At 35.2% G+C, this 26,083-nt stretch overlaps 1 protein-coding gene across 3 annotated transcripts in view; it reads right to left on the reverse strand.

The window, feature by feature from the left end:
• EDIL3 (EGF like repeats and discoidin domains 3) overlaps positions 1–26,083 on the reverse strand; it is a 457,861-nt gene that overhangs the window by 47,620 nt on the left and 384,158 nt on the right. For all 3 annotated transcript variants that reach the window (XM_061151964.1, XM_061151963.1, XM_061151962.1), the window contains one exon: positions 3,115–3,270. In XM_061151964.1, the coding sequence (XP_061007947.1) occupies positions 3,115–3,270 (156 nt within the window). The remainder of the gene's footprint in view (positions 1–3,114; positions 3,271–26,083) is intronic.

Genomic DNA, 26,083 nt, shown 5'->3' on the forward strand with positions numbered 1-26,083 from the left:
CCATGGATGGAGGAGCCTGGTATGCTGCAGTCCATGGGGTCGCAAAGAGTCAGACACGACTGAGTGACTTCACTTTCTTTCTTTCTATACATATACATAATTTTTCCTTGTCACTGCTTTCCTGACATTAATCCTGTTTGTAGATCTACATTAGACTTTCATATCCATAGCCCCCAAAATGATTAGAGGAAGTGGTGGGTGAAAACAGAAAATGAGATAGATAACTTTATGAATATTTCCCTTGAAATGTACATATATAAAACATTTCACAGGCACATGTTTTGCCGTGAAACATTCATTTATTGTATTTATTTGAATGAAAGCTTGTGGTTGAATTTATACTTGTAAGAAATGAATTTATTGAAGACATTTTCCTCTTATGGCAAGTAACCACGGAAAACAGGATACAAATAATACTAAGAATCAAGAGAAGATGGTTTATTCAACTTCAGAAAAGTTAATTGCTGAGTTGTGTAGGACCTCTTAAAAGAAGAAAAAAAAACACTTCTATAAATATATGAAACTATACTTAATTTCCTAGTATTAATAGTAATACCAACACAAAACACAACTACTTGGATATATATAATTATATATATAAATATAAAAACATATACTTTGATTGGTGTGTATGTGTGTAAGATGCCTTTATTTCCAAGTGCTAAAAGAACACATGCAATCCATTTTCTCATTTATTTTATAAAATTCCCTTCTTTGTAGGAATGGAGATGTTTATGCCCTATACTTCCTTCTTATACATAGGGTATTTTTTTATTATGATAGTAGCTGCAGCATTCTTATATTTATTGGTTTATTGGTGATAGTTGTTTCCTTTGGTAATAAATAGTGAACTTATTAAGGCTTTTCTTCAATGTACCAATCTATAATATTAAAAACAAAACAGCTAAATCTAATTTTAAAACTACCAGTTATATTGTCTGAGTTTAGCCAACTGTCATATTTATATGTACATTACAAACTAAAGCAGTCACTAAAATAAAAAAAAAGTTATGGCAAATAAGTCAATAAATGAAACACAATGGAATCACTAAAAAAATTCAATTAATTCAAAAGAAGGCTGCAAATAGGAAAAAAAAATGAAAGAAAAGATGAGACACATAGGAAATAAATAACAAGATGAGATTTAAACCCAATCACTTCAATACTAATATCAAACACAATGCTCCAGTTAAAAGCAGAGATAGTTGAATTCGAAAAAAGGAAACAACCTTATGCTGGATAGAAAAAATGCATTTTAAATATAAAGCAGAAATAGTTAATAGCAAAACGATGAAGAAAAACATCTACCAATGCAGTACTAACCAAAAGGAAGCTAGAGTACCTCTATGGATAGAAGCAAAGTAGGTTTCAAAGCAGAGATACCACGGGGAATTAAGAAGGTCCTATTCTAATGATAAAAGTTATTTGATTAAAAACACTTTACAACCCTAATTGTTCATACATTTTTAAACAGACTTTCAAAATACATGAAGTAAATACCAATATAACTGTCAGGAGAAATAGAGAAATCAACAATTAGGGTTGGAGATTTTCACATTACTGTCTCTGTTACAAACAGTATAAGTAAACAGAAAATCAGTAAGAATATAGGAAACCTGAACAACACTATCAAATTACTTGGCCAACTTGACACCAAAATTTAATGTACATTTCAGACTGAGATAATGAAATACAATGAATTAATACACATATGTCCAATATATCAATTAATGAAATTAAAAAATTATTCACAAATAATAATTAAATCATATGCTTAACATAAATGGAGATAATGAAATACTTCATGAGTACAATGGTTTACACCTCTTCCCTAAATCAGACTACATGTGGATTTTAATATTACAGATATATGCTTTTCAGTGAATTTTGCATGGATTAAAGATGAGAATACTTACCTTAAAAATAATTTTAAGAACTATAATTTATGAAAAATTTCACCTTACAGAATATATTTTCACTCTTTACACATAAAAATGCCTACTGTAAAAGGTGAAAACAGGAATTGAAAGAGCTATTTGCTATAAATTATAGCAGATATTTGTCTATACATAAAAAATTTGAAGACATTTTACAAAATATTCAATATTCATTCAATTGAAGATGCCTCTGATTATAAAACATGCCATCATTGTATATTCTTCTAGAAAATAGTAAGCTTCCAATTAAATTGTGATATTAAGATACACCAATTTCTGAGATGTTAAAGCTCAAAATATGTGTGTGTTCTGAGATGTTAAGTGAACGTATCCATCCTGAGATGCTAAATGGGCATGTTCTGAGATATTAAAAGGTAAGTAATTGTGGTTTTTTGTAATCTAAAACTAAAACTGCATCTCCCCTAAAATGGATTTCCTGTTAACTGAATTCAGACTTTGTAGACCCATTGAAATAGCCACTCAGGTCTTAGTATTTCTGGGAAAGTTAAATTTCCTACCTTGGATATTTGAAGAAAGAAAGATATTCCCAACCTTTCTATTGGTTAATAACAAATAAAAGTAAGGAAATAAAGGTGTTACAGAAAATAGAAAAAATCATCATTAACCCAGAAATGCTGAACATGAATGAAAGTGTATTATATTTCCCCCCACATCACTGAAATAAGATATTTCATTTCTACTGATGTCTTCAGAAAGCTATATTTCTTTGCACAAAAACTCTAAGCAACAAATTCAATTTCATTAATGTAAGGCCATATTTTAACATCTGATCCAATTAATTATTGATATTTTCCTTGAGCACTTTCATTCTCCAAGGTCCCAAAGACATTCAGACCATCAAACGCTATGAAAAGATGTTCAACACAGTAAGAACTTTTTGAAAAATAATTAGAGATTTTATGGTATAGAAGTTTAGGTGCACAAATATATGCTGATTATTTTAATAGTAAATCATTTTAGAGCTCAAAAACTTAAATCTATGAATTAAAACACAATCAAAGAAACCAAATGAGAAACAATGAATTAGTAATCAAATCTGTTCACTTCTAATTATAACTCTACAATCCCTAATTATCAAAATTATCAAGGATATTAAAAATGTTAAACAATTTTGCTCCTCCACTTCTGCATGTCATAAATCAGCAGAATGACTTACCTTATCTTTCCTCTGTTTTTCATCCTGGTACACTGTCCAGTGTTCGCCATCATTGCTGTAAGCTAGCTTGTAGGAGCCTACAAACTGCACGTGACCAAAGTCTTTAGCTCCTTGTGTGATGATGCCAGTCACTTTGGTGGGTACTAGAAGGTCCACCTGCGAGAAAGAAAAGACATCATGTAAATGCCACGATAGAGTCTATCATAATTTTGTAATTCTTTTGAACTCAGGAGATTAAGAAACATAAACACTAAAGCCAAAGTCCACTAGATTATTTGTATTTTGAAATAGATGACTGAGTCTATTGTTGGCTTGTAATTTTGATTATGCCAGTGGGTAAAACTAGTTTAAAATTTGAACAACTACTCTGAGCAGTCATTTCATTCTACCATTTAATTTTATATTAAATTGATTCATCTACCGTGTGGTTTGTGTGTAACTGAGATAGTACAGAACTGGCAAGGCTGACCTTCTTGAGACTGATCATTTTCTCCCAGAGTTTGTGTTTATAATTCAATTTTCTAACTTTACTGGTCACTTCAATAATAGTAAAAATAAAACTGTAGTTGTGATCACATCACAAAATATTTGATGTTTCATGATTAAACTTCAAAAAAAAAATCAACTCCATTTCCATGGATTTTAATCAGTTCAGTAATAAATAACTGAATAATAGCAATCATGTGAGATACCAGGCTGGATGAATCACAAGCTGGAATCAAGATTGCCAGGAGAAATATCAGCACCCTCATAATGCAGATGATGTCACTCTAATGGTAGAAAGTGAAGAGCAACTAAAGAGTCTCTTGGTGAGGGTGAAAAGAGGAGAGTGAAAAAGCTGGCTTAAAAGTCAATATTCAAAAAACTTAAGATCATGGCATCCGGTCCTATCACTTCATGGCAAATAGAAGGGGAAAAAGTAGAAGCAGTGACAGATTTTACTTTCTTGGACTCCAAAACTACTGCAGATGGTGACTGCAGACATGAAATTAAAAGACATTTGCTCCTTGGAAGGAAAGCTATGACAAACCTAGACAGCATATTAAAAAGCAGAGAAATCATAGACAAAGGCCCATATAGTCAAAGCTAATGGTTTTTCCAGTAGTCATGTACGAATATAAGAGTTAGTCCAAAAAGAAGGCTGAGTGCTGAAGAATTGATGTTTTTGAAACATGATGCTAGAGAAGACTCTTGAGAGTCCCTTGGACTGTGAGGGGATCAAACCAGTAAATCCTAAAGGAAATCAACCCTGAATATGCATTGGAAGGACTGTTGCTAATGCTGAAGCTCCAATACTTTGGCCACCTGATGGGAAGAGCTGTGATGCTGGGGAAGATTGAAGACAGGAGAAGAGGGTGGCAGAGTATGAGATGGTTGGATGGCATCACTGACTCAATAGGTGTGAATTTGTGCAAACTCCAGGAGATAGGGTAGGACAGAAGAGCCCAGAGTGCTATAACTCACGGGGTTGTAAGGGTTGGATACAACTTAGTAACTAAATGACAACAACAAATAGTAATCACTGTCCACTGAAATCATCTTTTAGAAAATTATAATCCTGAAACTGTTGAGGAAGTCAAGTATTATTCAAAAATTAGAGAGAATTAAAATATGCATTGATGGCATGTGGGATCTGGACTCATAATGTGCTCACTGTTGCAAAATATTTATTAAAGGGCATAAGACTCATTGCAACTTAGTAAACATTAAATTCTTCAAATACAACACTGAAATGCAAAAGATAGGAGTGATTTTCATCAAAGAAGAATACACAATGTTGAATAGTTTTCCCCCTTTTGTTCTCTATTTCATGCCTCTTTTCTTATATCTTATGATGTTAATTAACAGAAAAATTATAGGAAACTTTGTTTTCTATGTGGAAAATTCTTAAGAGACCTTTACCATTTGTTGTCTTAATGTTCTTTGATCTATAGCTTCCTGTCTTCCTACAATAGCCTACTACTTCTTCCTGCTTCCTATGACTAAGTGCCCTGGTAGATCCTTGATCTTATCTTCTTCAACTGTCATTATTCCACATGTGACCTCAGTGGCTTTCAACCACTATGACCTCCTGTTTCTATTTCAGTTTCTCCACTCTGAGAGATGTACAGAGCCACAAATAGACAGTCATGGGTCAGACAGAGGCCATGGCTAAGAAGAGGGGACTAAGGAGAACGTACTGAATAGACCATGTTTAGTGACATAGATGCTTACCAAGAAGGTTATGAAAAAGTTCCCAGTGTTTCCTGGTATAGGAATATATTTCTAAAAATTCACATGGGCTTTTTGTCCACTTTTTGGAATATTCATTAATGACATCAGGCTCAAATTGCACAATGTATTAAGACAGAAAACCACCTTCATGCTGCCTTAAAATATTCTAGAAAGTTTATAAAAAAATATAAAATATTGTTGCTGTTTTCTAAATAACATATTATGTCACCTAAAACATCTTGTGTGTCCTGCAGCAAAAAAAGGATGGCAAAATTATGATATCCTGGAAAGGAAAACTGTTGCTGCCTCATGCTATGCTAAACGCTTTGTGGTATGTCTTCAGTGACTCCTCTTAACACTCTTGTATGGTAGGGTATCATCTCTACTTTATAGAGAACAGATGCCTATGGAGTTAACACAACATGACATGTGACCCAAAGATCAGCAGTCAGTAAAAGGAGGACCCCAGATTCAAATCTGTCTTTCTGAGTTGAAGTTCTACCACACGCATGGATTCTCACGCAATGATTTCATTGCATTTTCTTTTACAGGAATTTTTGAAGAGTCTCAAAGCTTTCTTGCCACACTCATCAAGCATAAAGGCACTCTAAGCTTCAAACAAAAAACAATTCAGGCTTTACAATATTAGGAGAGCCCTGTCTTTAAACTTTCATTTCTCCTCTGTTCTTTAGCTGTCTGAATGGATTGCTATTGCAATCCTAAATCCAAATCTAATTGCGCAGAAACATCTAGGCATAGTGGCTGGTCTTCAAAGTGCTCTTAATGTTGATGACAATAAATGGAAAAAAAAAAAAAAGAAAGATCTTACAGTACTCTGAGTCACTGTGTTGTCATCAAGGCTGTAAACACACAAGAACTCAAACTGTCACAAGAATACAAACGCCTCCAGTGGATTCTTCAGTGCCCAATGTCTGTAAGTCCTGAGCTAAGATGATGCAGTGAGGAATCTTGTAGCATCTTTTGCAGTGGTATTTCTTAAAGTCACGGTTTCCTGCTGGGTGGAGATGTTTTCTCCTTAAGTTGTGTGTCTTGGCTCTTTCTAACAGATCTGTTTTTCTCCCAGTCTAACTGCTCCCCTTCTCAGCTTTTTTTTTTTTCTGATCAAGAAATGTTTTTCTTTTTTGTTCCAGTTAAGTCAACTCCTCGATTTAAATAGTCAGCAATCTGTTTCAAGCTGGATTTTGTCCTAAAATTTGTTACATTATAAACTTAGAATACCAGGCCTAAGCAAACCTTTCAGTATAAAAATAACCAGCATCCCACATTTCACATGAGGTTGCTGCAACAGGGATGTACAGATTTCACTTGGAGAAACTGCAACGATATATCACTCTTGTGTTCAGCATGCAGGGTGATTCCAAAGAAGCCCTCTACTTTGGACCTATGCCTATCCCTGGCCCAGGACCACTCTGCCCTCTCACAGAGTTTTTGAGCTAAAGTTGTACTCCAAACATGCTTCTGCTATTTTAGATCCTCACCTCCCAAGGCTTGGCTGAGATACAACAGGTTATTTAGGGCACTAAGCTGGCACATGGGTAGGCTGGCACTGCACCTCATGTCCAGATCTGTATTAAAAGTGCCTAACATGTAATGGTCTCTTAAAAATTTGCTGGATTGAGCTGGAACTGCTTCCTAAGTATGTTCAATGGACAAAACCAACCCACAGCTAAGGATGTGGCAAAGCATCACAGCAGGAGATGTTAGCTGCTTTTCTCTTGTTTATCTACACAACATTACTGGTCAAGAAAATATTGTCCATAGCTGAAGTAACAATTTTTACTGGGGGTGCAAATAGTTAAAAATCCGCTTCAATCTTCAGGAATGTGATTGTGATAGCCAGTTTATTCTAGCAGAATGGAATGGCCTTGGTTCACAAACAGCCACTACCCTTCCTAGTTATATGTCTTTGGCAAGCTATTTTACCTCTATACAGTTCAATGCCTTCATGTGAAAAAATGAGAACAGTTCTGTTATTAGTATTTTACAGATATTATGAGGATTAGATGAGTTAATTTGTGTGCAAAACAATATATAGGACATAATAATGGTATATAAAACTTGGTTAACAGTAAAACAATAAATAAATCTGGGGGAAGAATCTAATTTCACTCTCTGAGTACCTGTTAGAAACATAAATATGGAAACAGGGAAACTAGGTTCCCAGCAACTTTTTATCATAGCACATTTTGGTCACCTCCTCAGGATGTACACAAAGATAGTCATTTCATTTTTCTTAAACTAAAGAAAATATTAAGTAACTACAATTCATATTTATGGGTAAAATGGTTAATTAAGAATAAGATAATTTATGAAATACTGTACATCTCATTTTAAATACTAAGATTATGTTATAATAAGGAAATGGTCTCACTGTTTGCAGATGGCATGTTACTATACAGAGAAAATCCTAAAGATGCTATCAAAAAACTATTAGAGCTCATCAATGAATTCAGTAAAGTTGCAGGATACAAGCCTAATACATAGAAATCTGCTGCATTTCTATACAATAACAATCAAAAATCAGAAAAAGAAATTAAGGAAAAAATTCCATTTATCATTGCATCAAAAAGAATAGACTACTTAGGAAGAGATGTACCTAAAGGAGGCAAAAAATCTATACTATGAAAACTATAAGCCACTGATTAAAAAAAAAAAATCAATGTCACAAACAGATGGAATGATATACCATGTTCTTGGCTGGAAGAGTCAATACTGTCAAAATGACTATACTACCCAAGGCAATCTATATATTCAATGCAATTCCTATCAAATTACCAATGGCATTTTTCACAGAACTAGAACAAAAAATTGTGTATGGAAAAACAAAAGACTGCATATAGTCAAACCAATCCTAGGAAAGAAAAACGGAGCTGGAGGAGTCAGGCTCCCTGACTTCAGACTATAAAGCGACATTCACCAAAACAGTTATAGTACTAAAACAAAAACAGCAATATAGATCAATGGAACAGAACAGAAGGTCCACAAATTAACTCGCACCCCTAGAGTCAATCAATCTAAAACAAAAGAGGCAAGAATATACAATGGAGAAGAGATGGCCTCTTCAATAAATGAAATTGGGAAAACTGGACTTCTACATGTAAGAGAATGTAATTAGAACACTCCCTAATGACACACACAAAATCAACTCAAAATGGATTGAAAACCTAAATGTAAGCCTGGATGCTAGGCAGAACACTGATATAAATCACAACAAAATCTTTGATCCATTTCCTAGACTAATGAAAATAAAAACAAAAATAAACAAATGTGACCTAATTAAACTTAAAAGCATTTGTCAGCAAAAGAAACCATAAACAAAAAGACAACCCACAGAACTGGAAAAAATATTTGCAAATGAGGTAACCATTGAGGAATCAATCTCCAAAATATATAAACAGCTCATGCAGCTCAATATAAAATAACCCACTAAGTCAAACAACGCGCAGAAGATCTAAATAGACATTTCTCCAAATAAGACATGCATATGGTCAAAAAACACACGAAAGATGCATAACATCACTAATTATTAGAGAAATGCCAAGTCAAAACTACAATGAAGTATCACTTCACTCTGGTTTAAAATGTGCTGTGCTTAGTCGCTCAGTCCTGTCCAACTCTTTGCGACCCCACGGACTGTAGCCCACCAGGCTTCTCTAACCATGGGATTCTCCAGGCAAGAATACTGGAGTGGGTTATCATGCCCTCCTCCAGGGGATCTTCCCAACCCAGGCATCAAACCCAGGTCTCCCTCATGGCCATCATCAAAAAGTCTTCAAATAATAATTGCTGGGAAGAGTGTGGAGAAAAAGGAACCATCCTACGTTGTTGGTAGGAATATAAATTGTTACAACTGCTACAGAGAACAATATGGAGGTTCCTCAAAAAACTAAAAATAGAGCTACCATATGATCCATCAATCCCATTCTTGAGAATATATTTGGAGAAAACTAATTTGAAAAGATAGAAACAACTTGATGCTCATAGCAGCACTATTTACAATAGCCAATATAAGGAAGCAACCTAACTGTTGTCCATCAATAGAAGAATGGATAAAGATGTGGTACATATTATTATATAATGACATATTACTTAGCCATAAAAAAGAATGAAATAATGCCATTTGCAGCAACATGGATGGACCTAGAGATTATTACTCTACATAAGTCATATGTCATATGATATCACTTATATGTGGGATCTAAAAAATGATACAAATGACTTATTTATAAAACAGAAATGGACTCATAGAAAACAAACTAATGTTCCCAAAAGGAAAATGGTGGGGGAGGGGGATACATTTGGGATTAACATATACATATTATTATAGTATATATAAATAGATAACCAACAAGGACCTACTGTATAGCATAGAGAACTATATTCAATCTCTTGTAATAACCTATAATAGAAAAGAATCTGAAAAAAGAAGATGTACATTTGAATCATCTTGCTGTACACTTGAAACATTGTAAATCAATTATATTTCAATAAAAAAGATGAAACAACCAACATTATAAATATTTGGAGGTAACACAATAACATTACAAGGGCTGAATCTAATACCCTTATGTTAACTTACTTAATGATATATAAATAAAAATAACTTAATTTTCTGTATTTTTGATGATAATTTTGTAATATTCTATATAAATTTTGTTTTGAATTGTTTTGAAAATTTATTCTCAAACAATTATAGTTACAACTAACTAAAACTGACATCAAGTTAATAGGTAAGCTATTTCCCAATTTCTCCAAAACCTATGTCAGAAAGATTAAAACATTTCTGAATAGAAATGTGAAACTTTGAAAATTTTTAGTGAAAATAATCATATTTTTCTCATTGGGTAATTTAAGTGACTTTATGCTGAGTTCCTAAAAAATAAGACCACACTGAAACATAGAATTAACATACCTTCTTTATTTACCTCTCAAGCCTGATTTAGGTTAGGATGGGAACTTTGATTTATTCCATGAACCACTAAGGGTGGTGACTAACTGAATTACTCTGTAACTGATAGAGTAATTCTTAATAGGTTAATGGAGACTTAAACAATCTTTGATCAAATAGCATGATGCTAGCCAATAAGTGTTCTTTAAATACTTTATTTATAGCAGTGTCAAAGCCCAAATGAAGTAGAAAACAAAGAAAATGACCAGCAAATGATATGCATGTAATTTAGAAAACAATAACTTAACTTTTAAGTAAGAATTGAAATAGTTTTTTATCTAGTGCTTTTTGAAAGCACAATGAAAGGACAGCCTATGTAGAAACCTGCATCTTTTTATAAAGGTAAAGATTTAATGAACTGGCATGCACTTCAGTAGTCAGAATTTGGTTGGTTGTTGACTTGAAAGAGCTGTTGAATATATATCTTTGACAACTACTTTACTATGAATATAATCTTATCAAAGGCATTTGTGTTTTGTATAACCATTACATATCTTAGATACTGACATTACAAGCTCAAAACATATATACACAAATATGTGTGTCAACATGTATATTTAAAGAAATATCCTTGTTCTGTAACAAATAAATGAAAATCATGAGAACTCTGAACATAAAAACATCCACCACATACAGTATGTTGCAATGGCAAATCACATTTCATATCTGCAATATTTAGAGGCCCACGAAAAGCAGGAAGGTTGACAGAAAACACAGCATATTTTTATGTACTATGCTTGCTGATGAACTGTTCATGATATGTTGATAAAAGATTTTGCCATTCCCACAATTTGTAAATCATCCATAGAGTCCTGTACATCATTTTGTTTCATGAGATCATGCAAGCCTTGACTCTAGACTTTTTGGTCTTAACTGAGTACGTGCACGTTTTATCGTGATTGATTTTTAGGCTAAAACAGCAACAATGCAAAGAAAACCTAGATGTAATTTTCTCTCCTTGTCCTTACAAAAGAAAGTAGAAAGGGGCATGGCCTCTTAGGAATCAGGATGAGGTAAATGCTGGAAATAGCTTTGGGAAAATGTAGCATCAACATCAACAGCTGAAAAACAACCTGGGTCAGCATGTTGCCCTGAAGTGATTGGAGGGGAATGGGTGGGTGATGGCTCAGCAGGAAGAGAACTGCCTGCAGATTACAAGGTTAAGAGCCATTGACACAGAAAGCAGACTGCTCTAAAGCGCAACATTAACAATAGCAAAAAAATCTTTTGTACACACTGTACATATCACATGGGTAACAAGGAGACAAATTACTCCCATTAAAATGTATAGTCAGTAACATTGTCAATATTTTATTTGTATAAGAAGGACAAGCTCAACTCTGGTGGAAATAGCAGGCAGGGCTATCTAACTCATCAGAACTCCAGTCACCACAAATTATAGTTGTCTTCTTGGAGAGCCTCATTAGAAGCCATGGTTATAGAGTCCCTCTCTGAATTTGCATGAAATCAACATGCTTTATCTCTTTATATTAATACATTTATGGTAAAGTGTCTTATCTGTATTCTTCTGCTGTTATTGACATTATTTTTGATTTATTTTGTTTCCAGATGGAAGCAGGAGCAGCTCATATATACTTGAATATCCAATCTCATTAAGATTTTCTTTATGTTTCAATACTAATTTATTATTTATTCTCTTTAACATAGTATCCAAGGTCTTTTGAGCTTATTAAGTGGAAAAATATAAAACTGGGTGCTGAATGCTGATAAAATCTGAATACTAGCTGATGAACATATTTTAATTAAGCCCCACAGTGCAATATGACCTGAAATATCTCTAATGAAGTCCTAAACTTGTTAGGTATATGCCTAACAAGTTATAATGATATGGCTCAAGAATAGGGTACATAAATTTCACAAACTATGTTCTTCTTGACTGCATGTGAACAATAAGATACTCATACTTGCTTCTTTCTAAAGTTGACACATTATTTAAGGGACTCCTGGATACATGCCTGTCTAGAACAAGTGTTCATTTCTTTGTGCAGTCAGCTCCAAACAATCTCATATGTGTAAAATCACATTCTTTAAGACTATTCATGCACTATATTTTCTGTTATTATAAAATGGCTCATAAACCACAATCTTAAATTAGGTATGGAATTAGTGGATCCCCTGGAACAAACTTTCTATATTAAGCATACTTAATTTTTTTCTATATGTATTCAAGATTTTTTAAACTTTCCAGGTTATACCTCACTTCTCTGGAAGCCCACTTACAGATTTAAGTGAAGACTTTCATGAGATAGTCCCTGTGGTTGAACATCCTGTAATAATACTAATTAATATCCCATCTGAGACTTCAGGCACAAAATTTCTGACATTTTAAACATAATATGAAAAAAGTGAAATAAACAGAAAGTTGAGGTATAACTCCTTCTTATTGGATATAAGTGCTTAAGGATCCTGAAATTTAAAGATATTTTAATGAAATTCAAGCACCAATTTAAAGAAAAGAGGTATCATGTAGAAATTATTAGAATAACACTAAAAATACAATTTTAGAAAGTTATTCACAGTGGAAACAGCAGGGAAGTATAAAAACAAAAACTTAAAAAAACTATTCATTCTCATAGACAGCTCACAAGATGAGTCTCTTATCTTGTGGCCTGTCATACTTAAACAAGTTATTTTGACATGTTTTTCCCATAACAGAGAAATCTGGTATATTTCAAGAAATGCTGAAATACCTGTTTATGAATCAGAATATAAGCTTTGACCCATCTTTATGGGAAATAGTATCACTACAGGCCCAACACAAATGACTTTTCCAAATCTCCCTTTAGGGGACACTTGGGACAGAGCTCACAAATAAAATTTACTACACTTTAAATGGTTCTAGGTACTTTTGCCATAATAATCTTTGATGTAGACATCTTTGCCACAGATATTTTCGCACATAACTAATTGGTTATAAGGCAATTTTGCCATTAAAAAAAAACCTAAAATAAAACTGGGACATTAAAAAGCACATAAACACTAAGCATGAAAAATTAATAACAAAACTGAAATGACTTTATTATGAAATAGAGAATATTTGAATACACTTAAAATGGGGCTTCCCAGCCCATTTCCAGGTGGCACTAGTGGTAGAGAACCTGCCTGCCAAGGCGGGAGATGCAGGAGACATGGGTTCAACCCCTGGGTCGGGAAGATCCCCTGGAGTAGGAAGTGGCAACCCACTCCAGTATTCTTGCCTGCAGAATCCCATGGACAGAGGTGCCTGGTGGGTTACAGTCCATGGGCTTGCAAAGAGTCGGACATGGTTGAGTGACTAACACTTTCAACACTTTTAAAATGTGTGTAGATTCATAGCCACACACATTTTGAAAGTGTTAAAAGTGTTAATCCGACTCTTTGTGACCCCATTTTCCAGGCAAGAATACTGGGGTGGGTTGCCATTTCCTTCTCCAGGAGTTCTTCCTGACCCAGGGATTGAACCTGGGTCTCCCGCATTGTAGGCAGATGCTTTACCGTCTGAGCCACCAGGTAAGTCATTAGATTCATAGCAATACTGCTGCTGCTGCTGCTAAGTCGCTTCAGCCGTGTCTGACTCTATGCGACCCCATAGCCGGCAGCCCACCAGGTTCCCCCGTCCCTGGGATTCTCCAGGCAAGAACACTGGAGTGGGTTGCCATTTCCTTCTCCAATGCGTGAAAGTGAAAAGTGAAAGTGAAGTCGCTCAGTCGTGTCCGACTCTTAGGGACCCCATGGACTGCAGCCCACCAGGCTCCCCCATCCATGTGATTTTCCAGGCGAGAGTACTGGAGAGGATCGCCATTGCCTTCTCCCATAGCAATACTATGCATATAACATATTTCTTTTTTTGCAGGTTGTACCTATTCTTGTCCTCAAAGTTTTTCATTCATTGAAATATGTATATATTTTTTGCTTGCTGATTACTTTGTTGGGCATCACATTTGTTTCTTTTTTGCTAAAATTTCTTCCTTCATTAAGAGAGTATCTGTTTGCATACTAGGATGAATATTTGTAGCTGAGCTTCGTATCCTATTACGAAAGATTCGGCATTGTTGCTGGTTCCTGACATCCTGTTATATGTCTATTGATATTCCAAAGTTCTGTGGGAAATGTTAACTCTGCACCTTCCAGGCCCTTGACTCTGGCCACTTCCTGCTCCTACACAAAGTATTTCAAAATAACCAACTCTTGGGGCATGTCCTCATATGCCTGTTTAATAAAGCCATCAACAATGTCACTATCCAGAAGAAATACTAATGCATTTCAACCAGTTGAAAGCAAATTGTCAAAACAAAACTATAACCTATAACTATAACTAAAACTATTTCATGGTCAAACTGCCTGATGAAAAATTAGTTATGCAGCGAAAATGTGGCAAAAAATGCTTATAGCAAAGATACTTAGAGCAAAAATGCTATGGAGAAAATACTGGGTATGCTATTTAATACCATCTGTTCTGAAAAAGCATGACCTTGTAATGCATTGCCTCCAACTCTTTAGCAGAGTAACATTTTCTTTAACAAGTAACATCAAGTGTCATAAAAGATCAGGTAGAGATTATGCAAGATATGTCTCTGCTGTTGGAGAGATTGGAAGTTAAATTATGAAGAATCATTCTGATATAACATATTTTTTAACTTGCAGATCAAAACAACATCTTGTATTTTCAAGATGGGAATTATAATTAAAAGTAATCCAACAAAAGGGATTTCCCTGGCAGTCCAGTGGTTAAGAATAGGTGCTGCCACTCAGGGAACACAGTTTGATTCCTGTGTGGGGAACTAAAATCCTACATGCCTCGCAGTGAGCTCTGACCCAGCTCCCACCCCCCAGCCACAAAAAGTAATCCAATAATAAAAAACATAGACATTGAAACAATGTAGCCAATTCTTCTGCATGGTGAGAATGCTTTTTGATATTGCTTTTTTAAAGATATATTTGATTATATTAAGGACATTTCCTCCTGTGAAATTGTTTCAGACTTTAAAAGTCATGACTAGGTGCTGAATTGTACCAAATTATTGCCTATTCATATTGAGATGATTATACATATTTCTCCTTTAATGAGCAGTCATGAACCCAATCAACCTAAGAACCAGACACTGACAATACCTATATGTGCATTTTCCACTGTTTTCCTGCTTCTCTGGAACATGGTTACTAATCACCCATTCTCCGTTATTTCCTTACTTTTTCAAGCACAGTTTTACTAGATATGAATGGACCTCTAAATAATATTTAGTTCTAAGTGTTTTAAAAATTCATAAAGAAGAGACATACAGTGATATCTTGGGACTTGTCTTTTTCATTCAATATTATATTACTAAGATTTATCTATATGTTTGTTTATAAGGCATATTTACTTTAATGACTCTGTATTATTCCACATGCACATATAAGTCAATACATCTACCTAGTCAACTGATATGAGTATTTAACTATTTCCAGTTTTGTTTTTTAAAATCAGTGCTATGAGACTCACAGATATAGAGAACAAACTACCAGTGGTTACCAGTGAAGAGAGGGAGGGGAGGGGAAATACAGGGATGGAGGAGTGGGAGGTACAGCTCTTGGGTGTAATATAGGCTACAAGGATGCATTTTACAACACGGGGAATATAGTCTATATTTTGTAATAACTGGAAATAGAGTAACCATTAAAAATTATTAAAAAATAGAAAAAAAATCAATGGTATTAACCTTCTTGTACTTGTTTCCTGGTGTATATAGTACTCAGAATTTTTTTAGTGATGATACTTATTTAACTTATATGCATAGTACATCACGTGAAATGCTGGGCTGGATGAATCACAAGCTGAAATCAAGATTGCCAGGAGAAATATCAACAACCTCAGATATGCAGATGATACCACTCTAATAGCAGAAAGTGAAAGGGAACTAAAGAGCCTCTGGATGATGGTGAAAGAGGAGAGTGAAAAAGCTGGCTTAAAATTCAACCTCCAAATAACTAAGATCATGGCATCTGGTTCCATCACTTCATGGAAAATAAGGGGAAAAGTGGAAGCAGTGGCACTACTTTCTTGGGCTGCAAAATCCCTGCACATCGTGACAGCAGCCATGAAATTAAAAGATGCTTGCTCCTTGGTAGAAAAGTTGTGGCAAACTTAGAGTATTAAAAAGCAGAGATGTCACTTTGCTGACAATAGTCTGTATAGTCAAAGCTATGGTTTTTCCAGTAGTTATGTACAGATGTGAGTGATGGACCATAAAAAAGCCTGAGTGCTAAAGAATTGATGCCTTTGAATTGGGTTGGTGGAGAAGACTCTTGAGAGTCCCTTTGACGGCAAGATTAAACCAGTCAATCCTAAAGGAAATCAACCCTGAATATTCATTGGAAGGACTGATGCTGAAGCTAAAGCTCCAATAGTTTGGCCACTGGATGTAAAGAGCCAACTCATTGGAAAGACCTTGATGCATGGAAAGTCTGAAGGCAAAAGGAGTAGGGGATGGCAGAGGATAAGATGGTTAGATAGCATCACCAATTCATGAAATTGAGCAAACTCCAGGAGACAGTGAAGGACTGGAGAGCCTGGCATGCTGCAGTCCACGGGATCATGAAGAGTCAGAGAGACTAAGTTGCCGAATGACAACAATAGCAAACTACAAATAGATTTTTCGGTTGTAGAATGCATGAATGTGCAATTTTATAAATTTACTTAGCAATTTCCAAAATAATTTAATCAGTTTATATTCCTACCAGCAAGATATATACATTTTCCACTTTCAATTTCCTATCTTGGTGAGTAACATTAGTAGATTTTTTTTTTAGGAAGATCATTTTATGCATTCCTTTGATAAATTCTTTTTTATTAGTAAACATATTTAAACCTTGATGGATTCAATTTAGTAATGTTCTACTGCTTTTTACATTCTTGCATTTTACAAGTGAGATTCTAAATAATTTCCTTTCTTGTACTTTTTCCCAGTTTTAATATCAGGAAATCATGATTTTATAAGAGAATTTGGGAAGCCTTTTTCTTTTACTTTATAATAGTTCATGCAACATAGAGGGTATATGGTTTTGAAAACTGTAAACTCTGACTTGACATCTATAATAATGGTAAGTCTATTGAAGGATTCTTTGCTTTCCCTCTCTCTTTTCTGTGCCATACAGGTTTCCAGTTTTCTTTGAGTAAATACATTTTGATAATGTACCTTTTGCTATAAATATGTATATGTATATACACATATAATATCTCTATATATGAAGTAAATATGGTATGATGCTAGCTTTTGTTAGATTTAGGCATTGTATTATTCTCTGTACGTGACTGAAATATTTAAAAATTTAAAAAACACAGTAGTCCCTTAGGAAGGACTTAAGTCATCCTTGTTTGTACATCTTAAGAGGAATGGAGATGAAGGCTAGTAGAGACTCTTCTAAGCTATCTCATTTTTGGTAATAATGATATGATGTGTTCCATTTTGCAATATACCTTCAAAACACATTCAACCTTCAAATGAGAAATATCATATTTAAGCAAATTCTAATGTTTTTAAAGAAATCCTATTTGCCCAACATAAGTCTAACTAATAAAAGCTAGTATACTTGTGTTTAAAAATCAAAGCTCTTTATTTTATTTTTAGGCATTTCACACAACTTCTTTTCATTACTGCAACCATACTGCTAACATTGAGCCATTTGTTTTAAAGAAAGATTTTCTTCTGTTAGTTGAATTCATTTTGTATAATGAGTTTTCATGTTTCTAGATTTTTGCTGCCTTTGGCATATGATAGCTATAGAAAAATCAGGTAAATATGAAATAACAATGAAATCTGAAATATTTCATAAATTATATTAAATATTTATGTCTTTCATAATGATAGGTAAGGAAAGTCAATATAATTGTCTTTCATAAATTTTATTATTTTATTATAAGTTTTATGGAAAACAAAATTTAACATATGGACCTTAAAGATTTTTTAAAACCTTGTATAACAGTAACAAAATTTAATGAAAGTAATTAAAAAATATTTATTGCCTTCCTAACATGTACTGCCACGCCTCTCCCAACCCAGCTTTTCTTATACTGTGTGATGCCTAGTACAAAACTAGATGCTCAACAAATTTTGTTTTTATTTTCTCAGTACTGAATGAGACACAAAATTAGTACATCAACACATCAAAATTAATACACTGACATTTGACATTCACGTAAAACTTAAATAAAAGGGGCTCTAAGCCTTTTTTCAACCCAGTCTATGTTGTTTAGCTGATCCCTCCATCATTGTAGGTATCATACTGTGTTCACAATAATCTGTTTATGGATGTTTATGTTGTCTACTAGATTTTGCACTCCTTAGGTCCTCCAATCATGGTTCAGTCATCCTTGCATCTTCCAAGTTTATTGCATGGTCTGCATATGTTAGGTATCTGAGAGCATGCTTATTAGATGGTAAACAGATAAAATGGAAAGAAATTGGGTCATGAACATAGATTGGGTTCATTTTTAAAATACAGCAGGGTCAATTTTTCTTCAGAGATTAGCAGCAAGGAAAAATGATGTGTAAATATGTAAAGAAATGTTGAGGGAAGAAAAAGACTTTCCTGAAAGAGAAGTTTTAAGACATAGTATTAAGAATTTCATGTTTATAGTCTTTGGCACTGTGAACTCAGCAGCACTGCCAAACTTTGGCAGGAAAAAAATTAATGAGAATGACTTTAATGCTTTGTCAGTAATGCAGAGTGAGAAGGAAAGGTCCCTAGAATCAAAGAGTGGTAGTGAGAAAGGAAAACCCAGAGACAACCTGATAGGTTAAAGAACAGGGTCTCTCTCGCTTTTTTGCATGGTTCATTCAATTTAATCAGAGCTTACATCAAGGTAATGAGCACCAAAATGACAGCCAATGACAGCCCTCAGGAATAAAAGTGAGTTAACACATCTAGCTCAGAAGTGGGTAGGTAAAGATGTGGGGACAAGTAGGAGAAACTAGTAGAATATCAAGTCCAGAGTCATTTTGCCAAGTAAGTTTCAGAATCAGGAGGCTAAGTGAAGCAGTATGGGTTGGATTCTCTTGCAAGGGCTGGGAAGTTAGACTCTGCAAATGTGAACTCCACGTTGACTAAAGAGGCTGGATCAGAGGGACGATAAACATAGGGACAAGGAAAAGAGGTGAAGTCAGGCCAGTTGGTCCCAAGTGTTTTGGGAAACAGCATGTTTAAGTTTGGCTGGTGGAATTTTGGGGACCCAAGGTGACAAAAGAAAAGAGACCTCTGGCAGAAAGTTGCAGATCTCAGAGAAGTCCAGCAATAAGTACTATGTGAGCAGTACCATACAAGTAGAGTGAAAGAAGGGGTATCATATGGGGACTGCCAGGGGCTTTGCAGAGGTCTGGTAGAAAACAACAGGCAAAGTTCCAAACACTGTACATCATGGAGCAAAGACAGAGGCATAAGACTGTGTCCCTTCAGTGGCTGGATTCTCTTCTCAGGGACTACTGGCTAGGATAACTTTGGTGACGGCTAGAATATCATCATGCAGGGAATCAACTGAAAGGCCAAGTAGAATTCTTGTTCAATGCTGCATGCAGCGTGAGAGAGGAATAGCTGCATATGACCCAGAGTTCATCTGACAAGGTTTTATATGTCCATTCTCTTGGAATAAGATAAACTCCAAAGAGTGGGACTCTCAGGGATACTACTGAGATTATGCATAAACTGCCCTCAATTGTGGGGGCTTGAAGTACACAGAAGTAAAATGCCAGAGAGGTCACTACACTGATGAACTCCAGCCAGATTAATGAGGAGCCAAGGGTCCCGAAAAGTGCTCTACCAGATGTCACCTGTGCTTCCACCTGTTCCCTGGCATCAATGGCAGCTCATTCACAACCAGACTGGTTCTGCCCATGACAGAGTGCATATTATGATGAACTCACATGGGCCACACATCACAGTACTAAGCAAAGATGTACACCCCCACACACAAATGCACCTGGAAAGGCTATGGTTTCTACAATTTTAAAATTTCATTGATTGACTCCTCAAACATTTCCTTGCTCCATCTTCTTCCATTCCAGACTAAGTGAAAGGAAGAATGCAGGAGACTGGGAAGGCTCTTTCTGCTTGCTGTCTGCAGATTCTTTTTCATGCTAAGGTTATGTTATATTCCCTCTTATGCTGATTACTCTGGAGAAAAATAATCAGAAATAAATATAAATAAAAATCTGTCATAATCAATATAAGGCATTGCACTAGTTTTCTGTTCTGGCATAATTTTTTCTAAAATTTAGCAAGTCTCAGCATGGCATACCCACTAGGAAAAATGGAAGGCATTTTTTGATTGGACAAAATATTCCTTAAGAATTATTCTCTCTTTTTTTTTCTTTACTCTTTGTTGTAAATATGAAGTATGGGCTTTCAGTGATAGGATTTAATTGAATTTAATTGTAATGTCTGTAGGTTGGTGCTGTGCCCAGAAATCTTTGGGAAATGGATAATTTTTGTATACCAAAGCAATAAATAAAGGCCATACACTCTCTGCTCTAAAATGTCTTGCTTATTCTTGTTCCTAAAATCAAGTTTGGGTTAAAAGAAAAAATACTTTACCTTTTCGAATAAATAGACTGACCCTGATTTTATGTTTGTTTGAACAGTCTTGATTGTTTTTTGTATTTCACTTGTCTAGTGCTAGGTTAAAAAAAAAAGTTTAATTCTTTACTTTAAAATTCAGTACATTAATTTATGCACTTTTAAATCTGCTCTTAACAGTTGTTTGTATAGTCTTGTATAATTATTTTATACATAATACATGTATAATGTTTATATATCTTATATACTATATTATTATATATAATATATATTATAGGCACAATATATATTACATTATATAGGTACTAAGATCTGACTTGTTTTCAGTTACTATGATGTTAGAATTGATGCATTTAAAAACTTTCAGGGTCAATTAAGGTTCACAGTGAAACATAAAACTTCATATTAAAAAGTATAGGGCTGAAATGCAGAACATGAAAATAAAATCTGGAAACATTATTCATGCTTATTGAAAAAAATTGAAAGGCTCATAAGTGCCCTGGTTTAAAAATATGCATGTAAAGTGCTCATTAGTTCTTTTGATCTAAAAAATAAGTGTTAGTTCCTCAGTCATCTCCAACTCTCTGTGATCCTATGGACTGTAGCCCACCAGGTTTCCTCTGTCCATGAGATTTTCCAGGCAAGAATACTAGAGTGGGTAGCCATTCCCTTCTCCAGGGGAATCTTCCTGAACTAGGAATCGAACCCAGGTCTCCTGCATTAAAGCAGATTCTTTACCATCTGAGGAAGCCAGCGAACTACTCCAATGATTAAAAAGACAAACAAACAATAATTTGTATAACAGATCAGTCATCAAGTACTCACTAATACTTGAAACATTTTTATGTTTTTATGAACTGGTAAAATTCCAAGTAACCAAGACATAGCTTATATAACAAAGTTATCTCATCAGATGGTTTATAATATAGAATTAAAGTTTGATGATATGGATTTGAAATTTAAATCTGCTGTATACTAGCTTGGTAACCTTACATAAGTTAATTAACCTCCTTGAATACACTTGTAAAATGAGACATATAGTTTAGAGGATTTTCAAGTTTCTCTTTATTAGAAAATTTCTGACTCCCTATGCTACATGTTAATCAAAAATAACCACTTCTATTAAATTTCATCTTCTACTCTATTTATCCAACATTAATCCAATATTTATTGAGTGCCTACTATGTGCTAAGCACTCCAGTGACAAAAATTCCCTTGTGGAGCTCTGGTGTCATAGGAGAAGCAGACTTGGACTGCATAGATTACAGCAGGGGTGTGGACCCCTTGAGGCAGAGGAATGAATTTCTTGAATCAGCTGTGGGGAGACAGTGGAGCAGAGGTGAGCCTGAATGTTGAAGGATTCTTATGAGTTAGACAGTGAGACAAGGATGGAGGAACATTCCAGACAAGGAAAAGTGTACTTGCAAATGTGTGGTATCTTGAAAGAGTTTTTTGGGTTTACAGAAGGTGGAGGATTTTCTTGTGGCTAGAATATATGGCAGAAGCATCTTAGGAGAGGAGGCTGGAATGGAAGGTTTGAACAATTTGTGAAGGGCTTTTCTTAGTCACCTGCCATAGTTAGTAAGTGAAGAAATTTATAGCCTATAAGGAATTTAGATTTTAACTTTAATGTGCTCTTTTAAAATGGAAAGGCACTTAAGATTTTATCATGTACTCTAACAAAAACTTTAGCATCTCTGGATTTTAGGTTCTTTGTAAAATGCCTAACCCCACTGTTCAACACTGTATTTCTGCTTTTCAATCTTCTTAGGTCTATCTCTAAATTTGGGCAGTCCCCAGCTATCAATTTTTTATATAAATCACTCCATTTTCAAATGGCATTTTTTCTTCTTGTTTAGTGTTCAATAGCATAAAATCTATTGCCAATACATAGCTTGTGAGTCCAGTGAGCAATTCAGTAGCATTGTACACCTTTGGGAAAAAAAATACCATATATTTATATAGTATGATGCAAATTGAAATCTTTTGACTTAGCCACATTACCAAATAGTATTCTATCTTTAATTTCTGGTGACATTAGTATGCTGACTTTTTTATGTTTATTATTTGTCAAATATATAGCCAATTTTTCATCTAGGGAGAAATTTCCTATAATACCTTTTAGGTATTCTAGAAAAGAAAGCAGCTGCTAAAAATCAATTTTCCATTTCTGAAAAGTGCAGATCCTTTGTGTATATGTGGCTTATATTTCAAAGTATTTGCTTCTTACAGCTTAATCGTTTAAATGGTAACTGCAACTATGCCTCATTAACCATATATATGTCCAGTATAAGCAGACTCATCACTTGTATCCAAACTTCCACATTTTTTTTTTTATAGTCTCTGAGGAGGAAACAATTGCATATTTAACAAAGAATCTGGAAAGAGTAATGTAACATTCTTTTTCATATTTCTTTGGGTTAAAAATTTTTTGTTTTACAGCTATCAGGGAATACATACCTAAATATCATTATATATATCACACAAAGCTTATTACATATAACAATTAACAATACATCATATAGTTTATTATGAAAAATCTCAAATGACGTTTGTTATAATGTAACCAATGTCTACCAGAAAGCAAAATAGACCCTGGGCTGGGGTCCAGACTGGATCACCATGAGTCTCTCAGGACCTCTCTTAGCTACAGTACTGTCTTCTGATTACACAGGATACACTTGTCTGCAACTTGCCTTTTCCCACTGAAAATGACCCTCCTCGTTTGATATTACCATTTCAAATCCACACTAAAATTGATCATGAAGCTATCTTTGTAAGTTCTTTCTCATATTGGAGGACAAAAGTAATGGTAGCATTATGTACGGCAGCCAAAATCAACACATTTGTGTGTTGACATTTCGAGTGATTTATGTGCTTATCAGATTGCTCAATAAAACAATGCATAATTACCAAATCTACTGACACATAAAAGAACTAATGATATTTTCTTGACACAGGCACCTTCTTTTGAAAGGTAAATGCAATTCAGTCAGTTTATGTTTATTAAACTTAAGTATATTTTTATCTTAATGACTAATTAAAATTACGTTCCCATAAGAGCAAGAGGAAAACAGCCCTTCTTTACGTTTTCCTCTAGATTTGGTGCCTGTCCCATTTTGCAAAGAGCTCATCTGTTCTAGCCAGGAAGTACATGGAAACGCTTTCTCTGTAGAGCTGGCAGCCTGCATTTAGCCTGCATTTACTGGCATCTCAGGCATTTTTGGCCTGGGTGTCCCTGGACAGGGCTTCCCTGGTGGCTCAGATGGTAAAGAACCCACCTGCAATGCAGGAGATCAGGGTTCAACCCTTGAGTCAGGAAGATCCCCTGGAGAAGGAAATGGCAACCCACTCCAGTATTCCTGCCTGGAAAATCCCATGAACAGAGGAGCCTGGCGGGCTACAGACCATGGGGTCACAAAGAGTCGGACATGACTGAGCGACTAATACTCACTCACTCCCTGGACAACTGCATATCCTTTCTGAAACTATTTCCTATAAAGTAGGGTTCATATCAGCTGCCTCTGACCTCTTCATATAATGGCTCTCAGGGTCAAGTGAGATACGAAAATATTTCTGTAAAAGTAAAATTCTGTACCAAGATGTATTTTTTAAATGACTTCCTTTTATCAATATACTTAGTCAAAAATATGTTTGTTCCTAAAGAGTAATATAAGCTGAGGTTCCCAGAAATAAAATGACATCAACTTAAAATCCAACCTAAAGACATAATAAGTAGCAAGAGCAGCTGTGTTATGACCACCAAGGACGACATTTCTTAACTCGAGGTTAAAAGCCAACATCACTACTTGTAGGAGTGGTCAGCTTTTCACGTTGAGAATCCTCTGAGAGGGGGTGTTTTTAAGTCATTGGAAGAATATTTTTAAGAGAAAATGAAATCGAATATTAAGGCTTTGATTCACAAATTGATTTAGGGTTACACAGTAAACTTCAGATTGCTTCCTTCCACTTTCATGTGGTTCAGAATAGTTGAATCCCTAGCAGTGGGGCAGCAGTTCTCCCTTAGGTACCTAAACACTAGGACCTGAGATTGTGGGGAAACACAAATTCTCTTATTTTAACAAATGCTGCGCAGAGAGAAGCAGCAGCTCCTTAGCATGCTTTTCCTCTTCCAGCTGTAAGAAAACATTAGTCCCATTAGATGAAGATCCAGGATCTCACCACCTCCCTCTGTGCTCCTCTGCCCCACACTCTGTGGGGTTGCCTTTGTTCCCATTGTCCAAACGTGAGGCTCCAGTAACAGGTCTGTGAAATAGAGATGGTTCCAACACAGAGGAGATATACTGCCCGGAGGAATGTTCTGATTCCTTCCCTTGCTGCTGCTGTCTTAAAATTTGTATTACTTCTTATCTTCTGGGAAGGGGAGTTGGAATGTCTCTGATGATTATTTGGAACCTTTACAGAGTGTGCTTTGGAATCAGTCCTTTGAGTGAAAGAAGACAGGATGTCTAAAAAGATAAATGGATCTTGTACGAGGTATATGATGAAAAGTATGGACTTTAGGTGTGGCAGATGGGTAGTCGGGGTGGCCCCATTTTCATCCTTCCTGCTGTCCACACTATTGCACACTTCCCTCCACAGAGTGCAAGCAAGACCTGTGGCTTGCTTCTAACCAACAGAATAACACAATGACTATGAGATTTCAGCTTCTGTTCACATTACATTATTTAAGACTCTTAGCAGACTTCAGCTTGAGTTTTTTCTAGTAGCTTCATAAACTGAGAGACCATGTTGAGAAATTTACTTGACAGGAAACTGTGGGTTACCTCTAGGAGAACATGACCTCCAGAACTAAAGGTGTCCTCTAGGACAAGAGCGCAGCCTCCAGCTGACAGCCAGAAAAACACCTGGGTCCTCACACGGCAACAAGGAAATGAATTCTGACAACAATCCGAATTGGCTTGGGAGCAGATTTTTCCCCAGTCAAGCTTCCAGACATGAATACAGCCCAACTGACACCTCGATTGCCTTCTTCTGAGTCCTTGAGAAGAGGACCCAGCTACTAGACTCCCGACCACAGAAATATTACCAAATAAATATGCATTGTTTTCATTTGTAGTAATTGGTTACACAGCAACAGAAAACGAATACACCAAATAACAGGAAAAAGTAAGAAACATGACTTGGCGAAACAATTAGATGTCAAGTAATAAAGAAAAAGATGAAAGCAATAGTTTAATTGGAGGTCACAGGGCAGCATGGGGAATGGATAGCATG

This window comes from Dama dama, chromosome 9 (genome assembly GCF_033118175.1).
Source record: "Dama dama isolate Ldn47 chromosome 9, ASM3311817v1, whole genome shotgun sequence".
Lineage (NCBI taxonomy): Eukaryota > Metazoa > Chordata > Mammalia > Artiodactyla > Cervidae > Dama > Dama dama.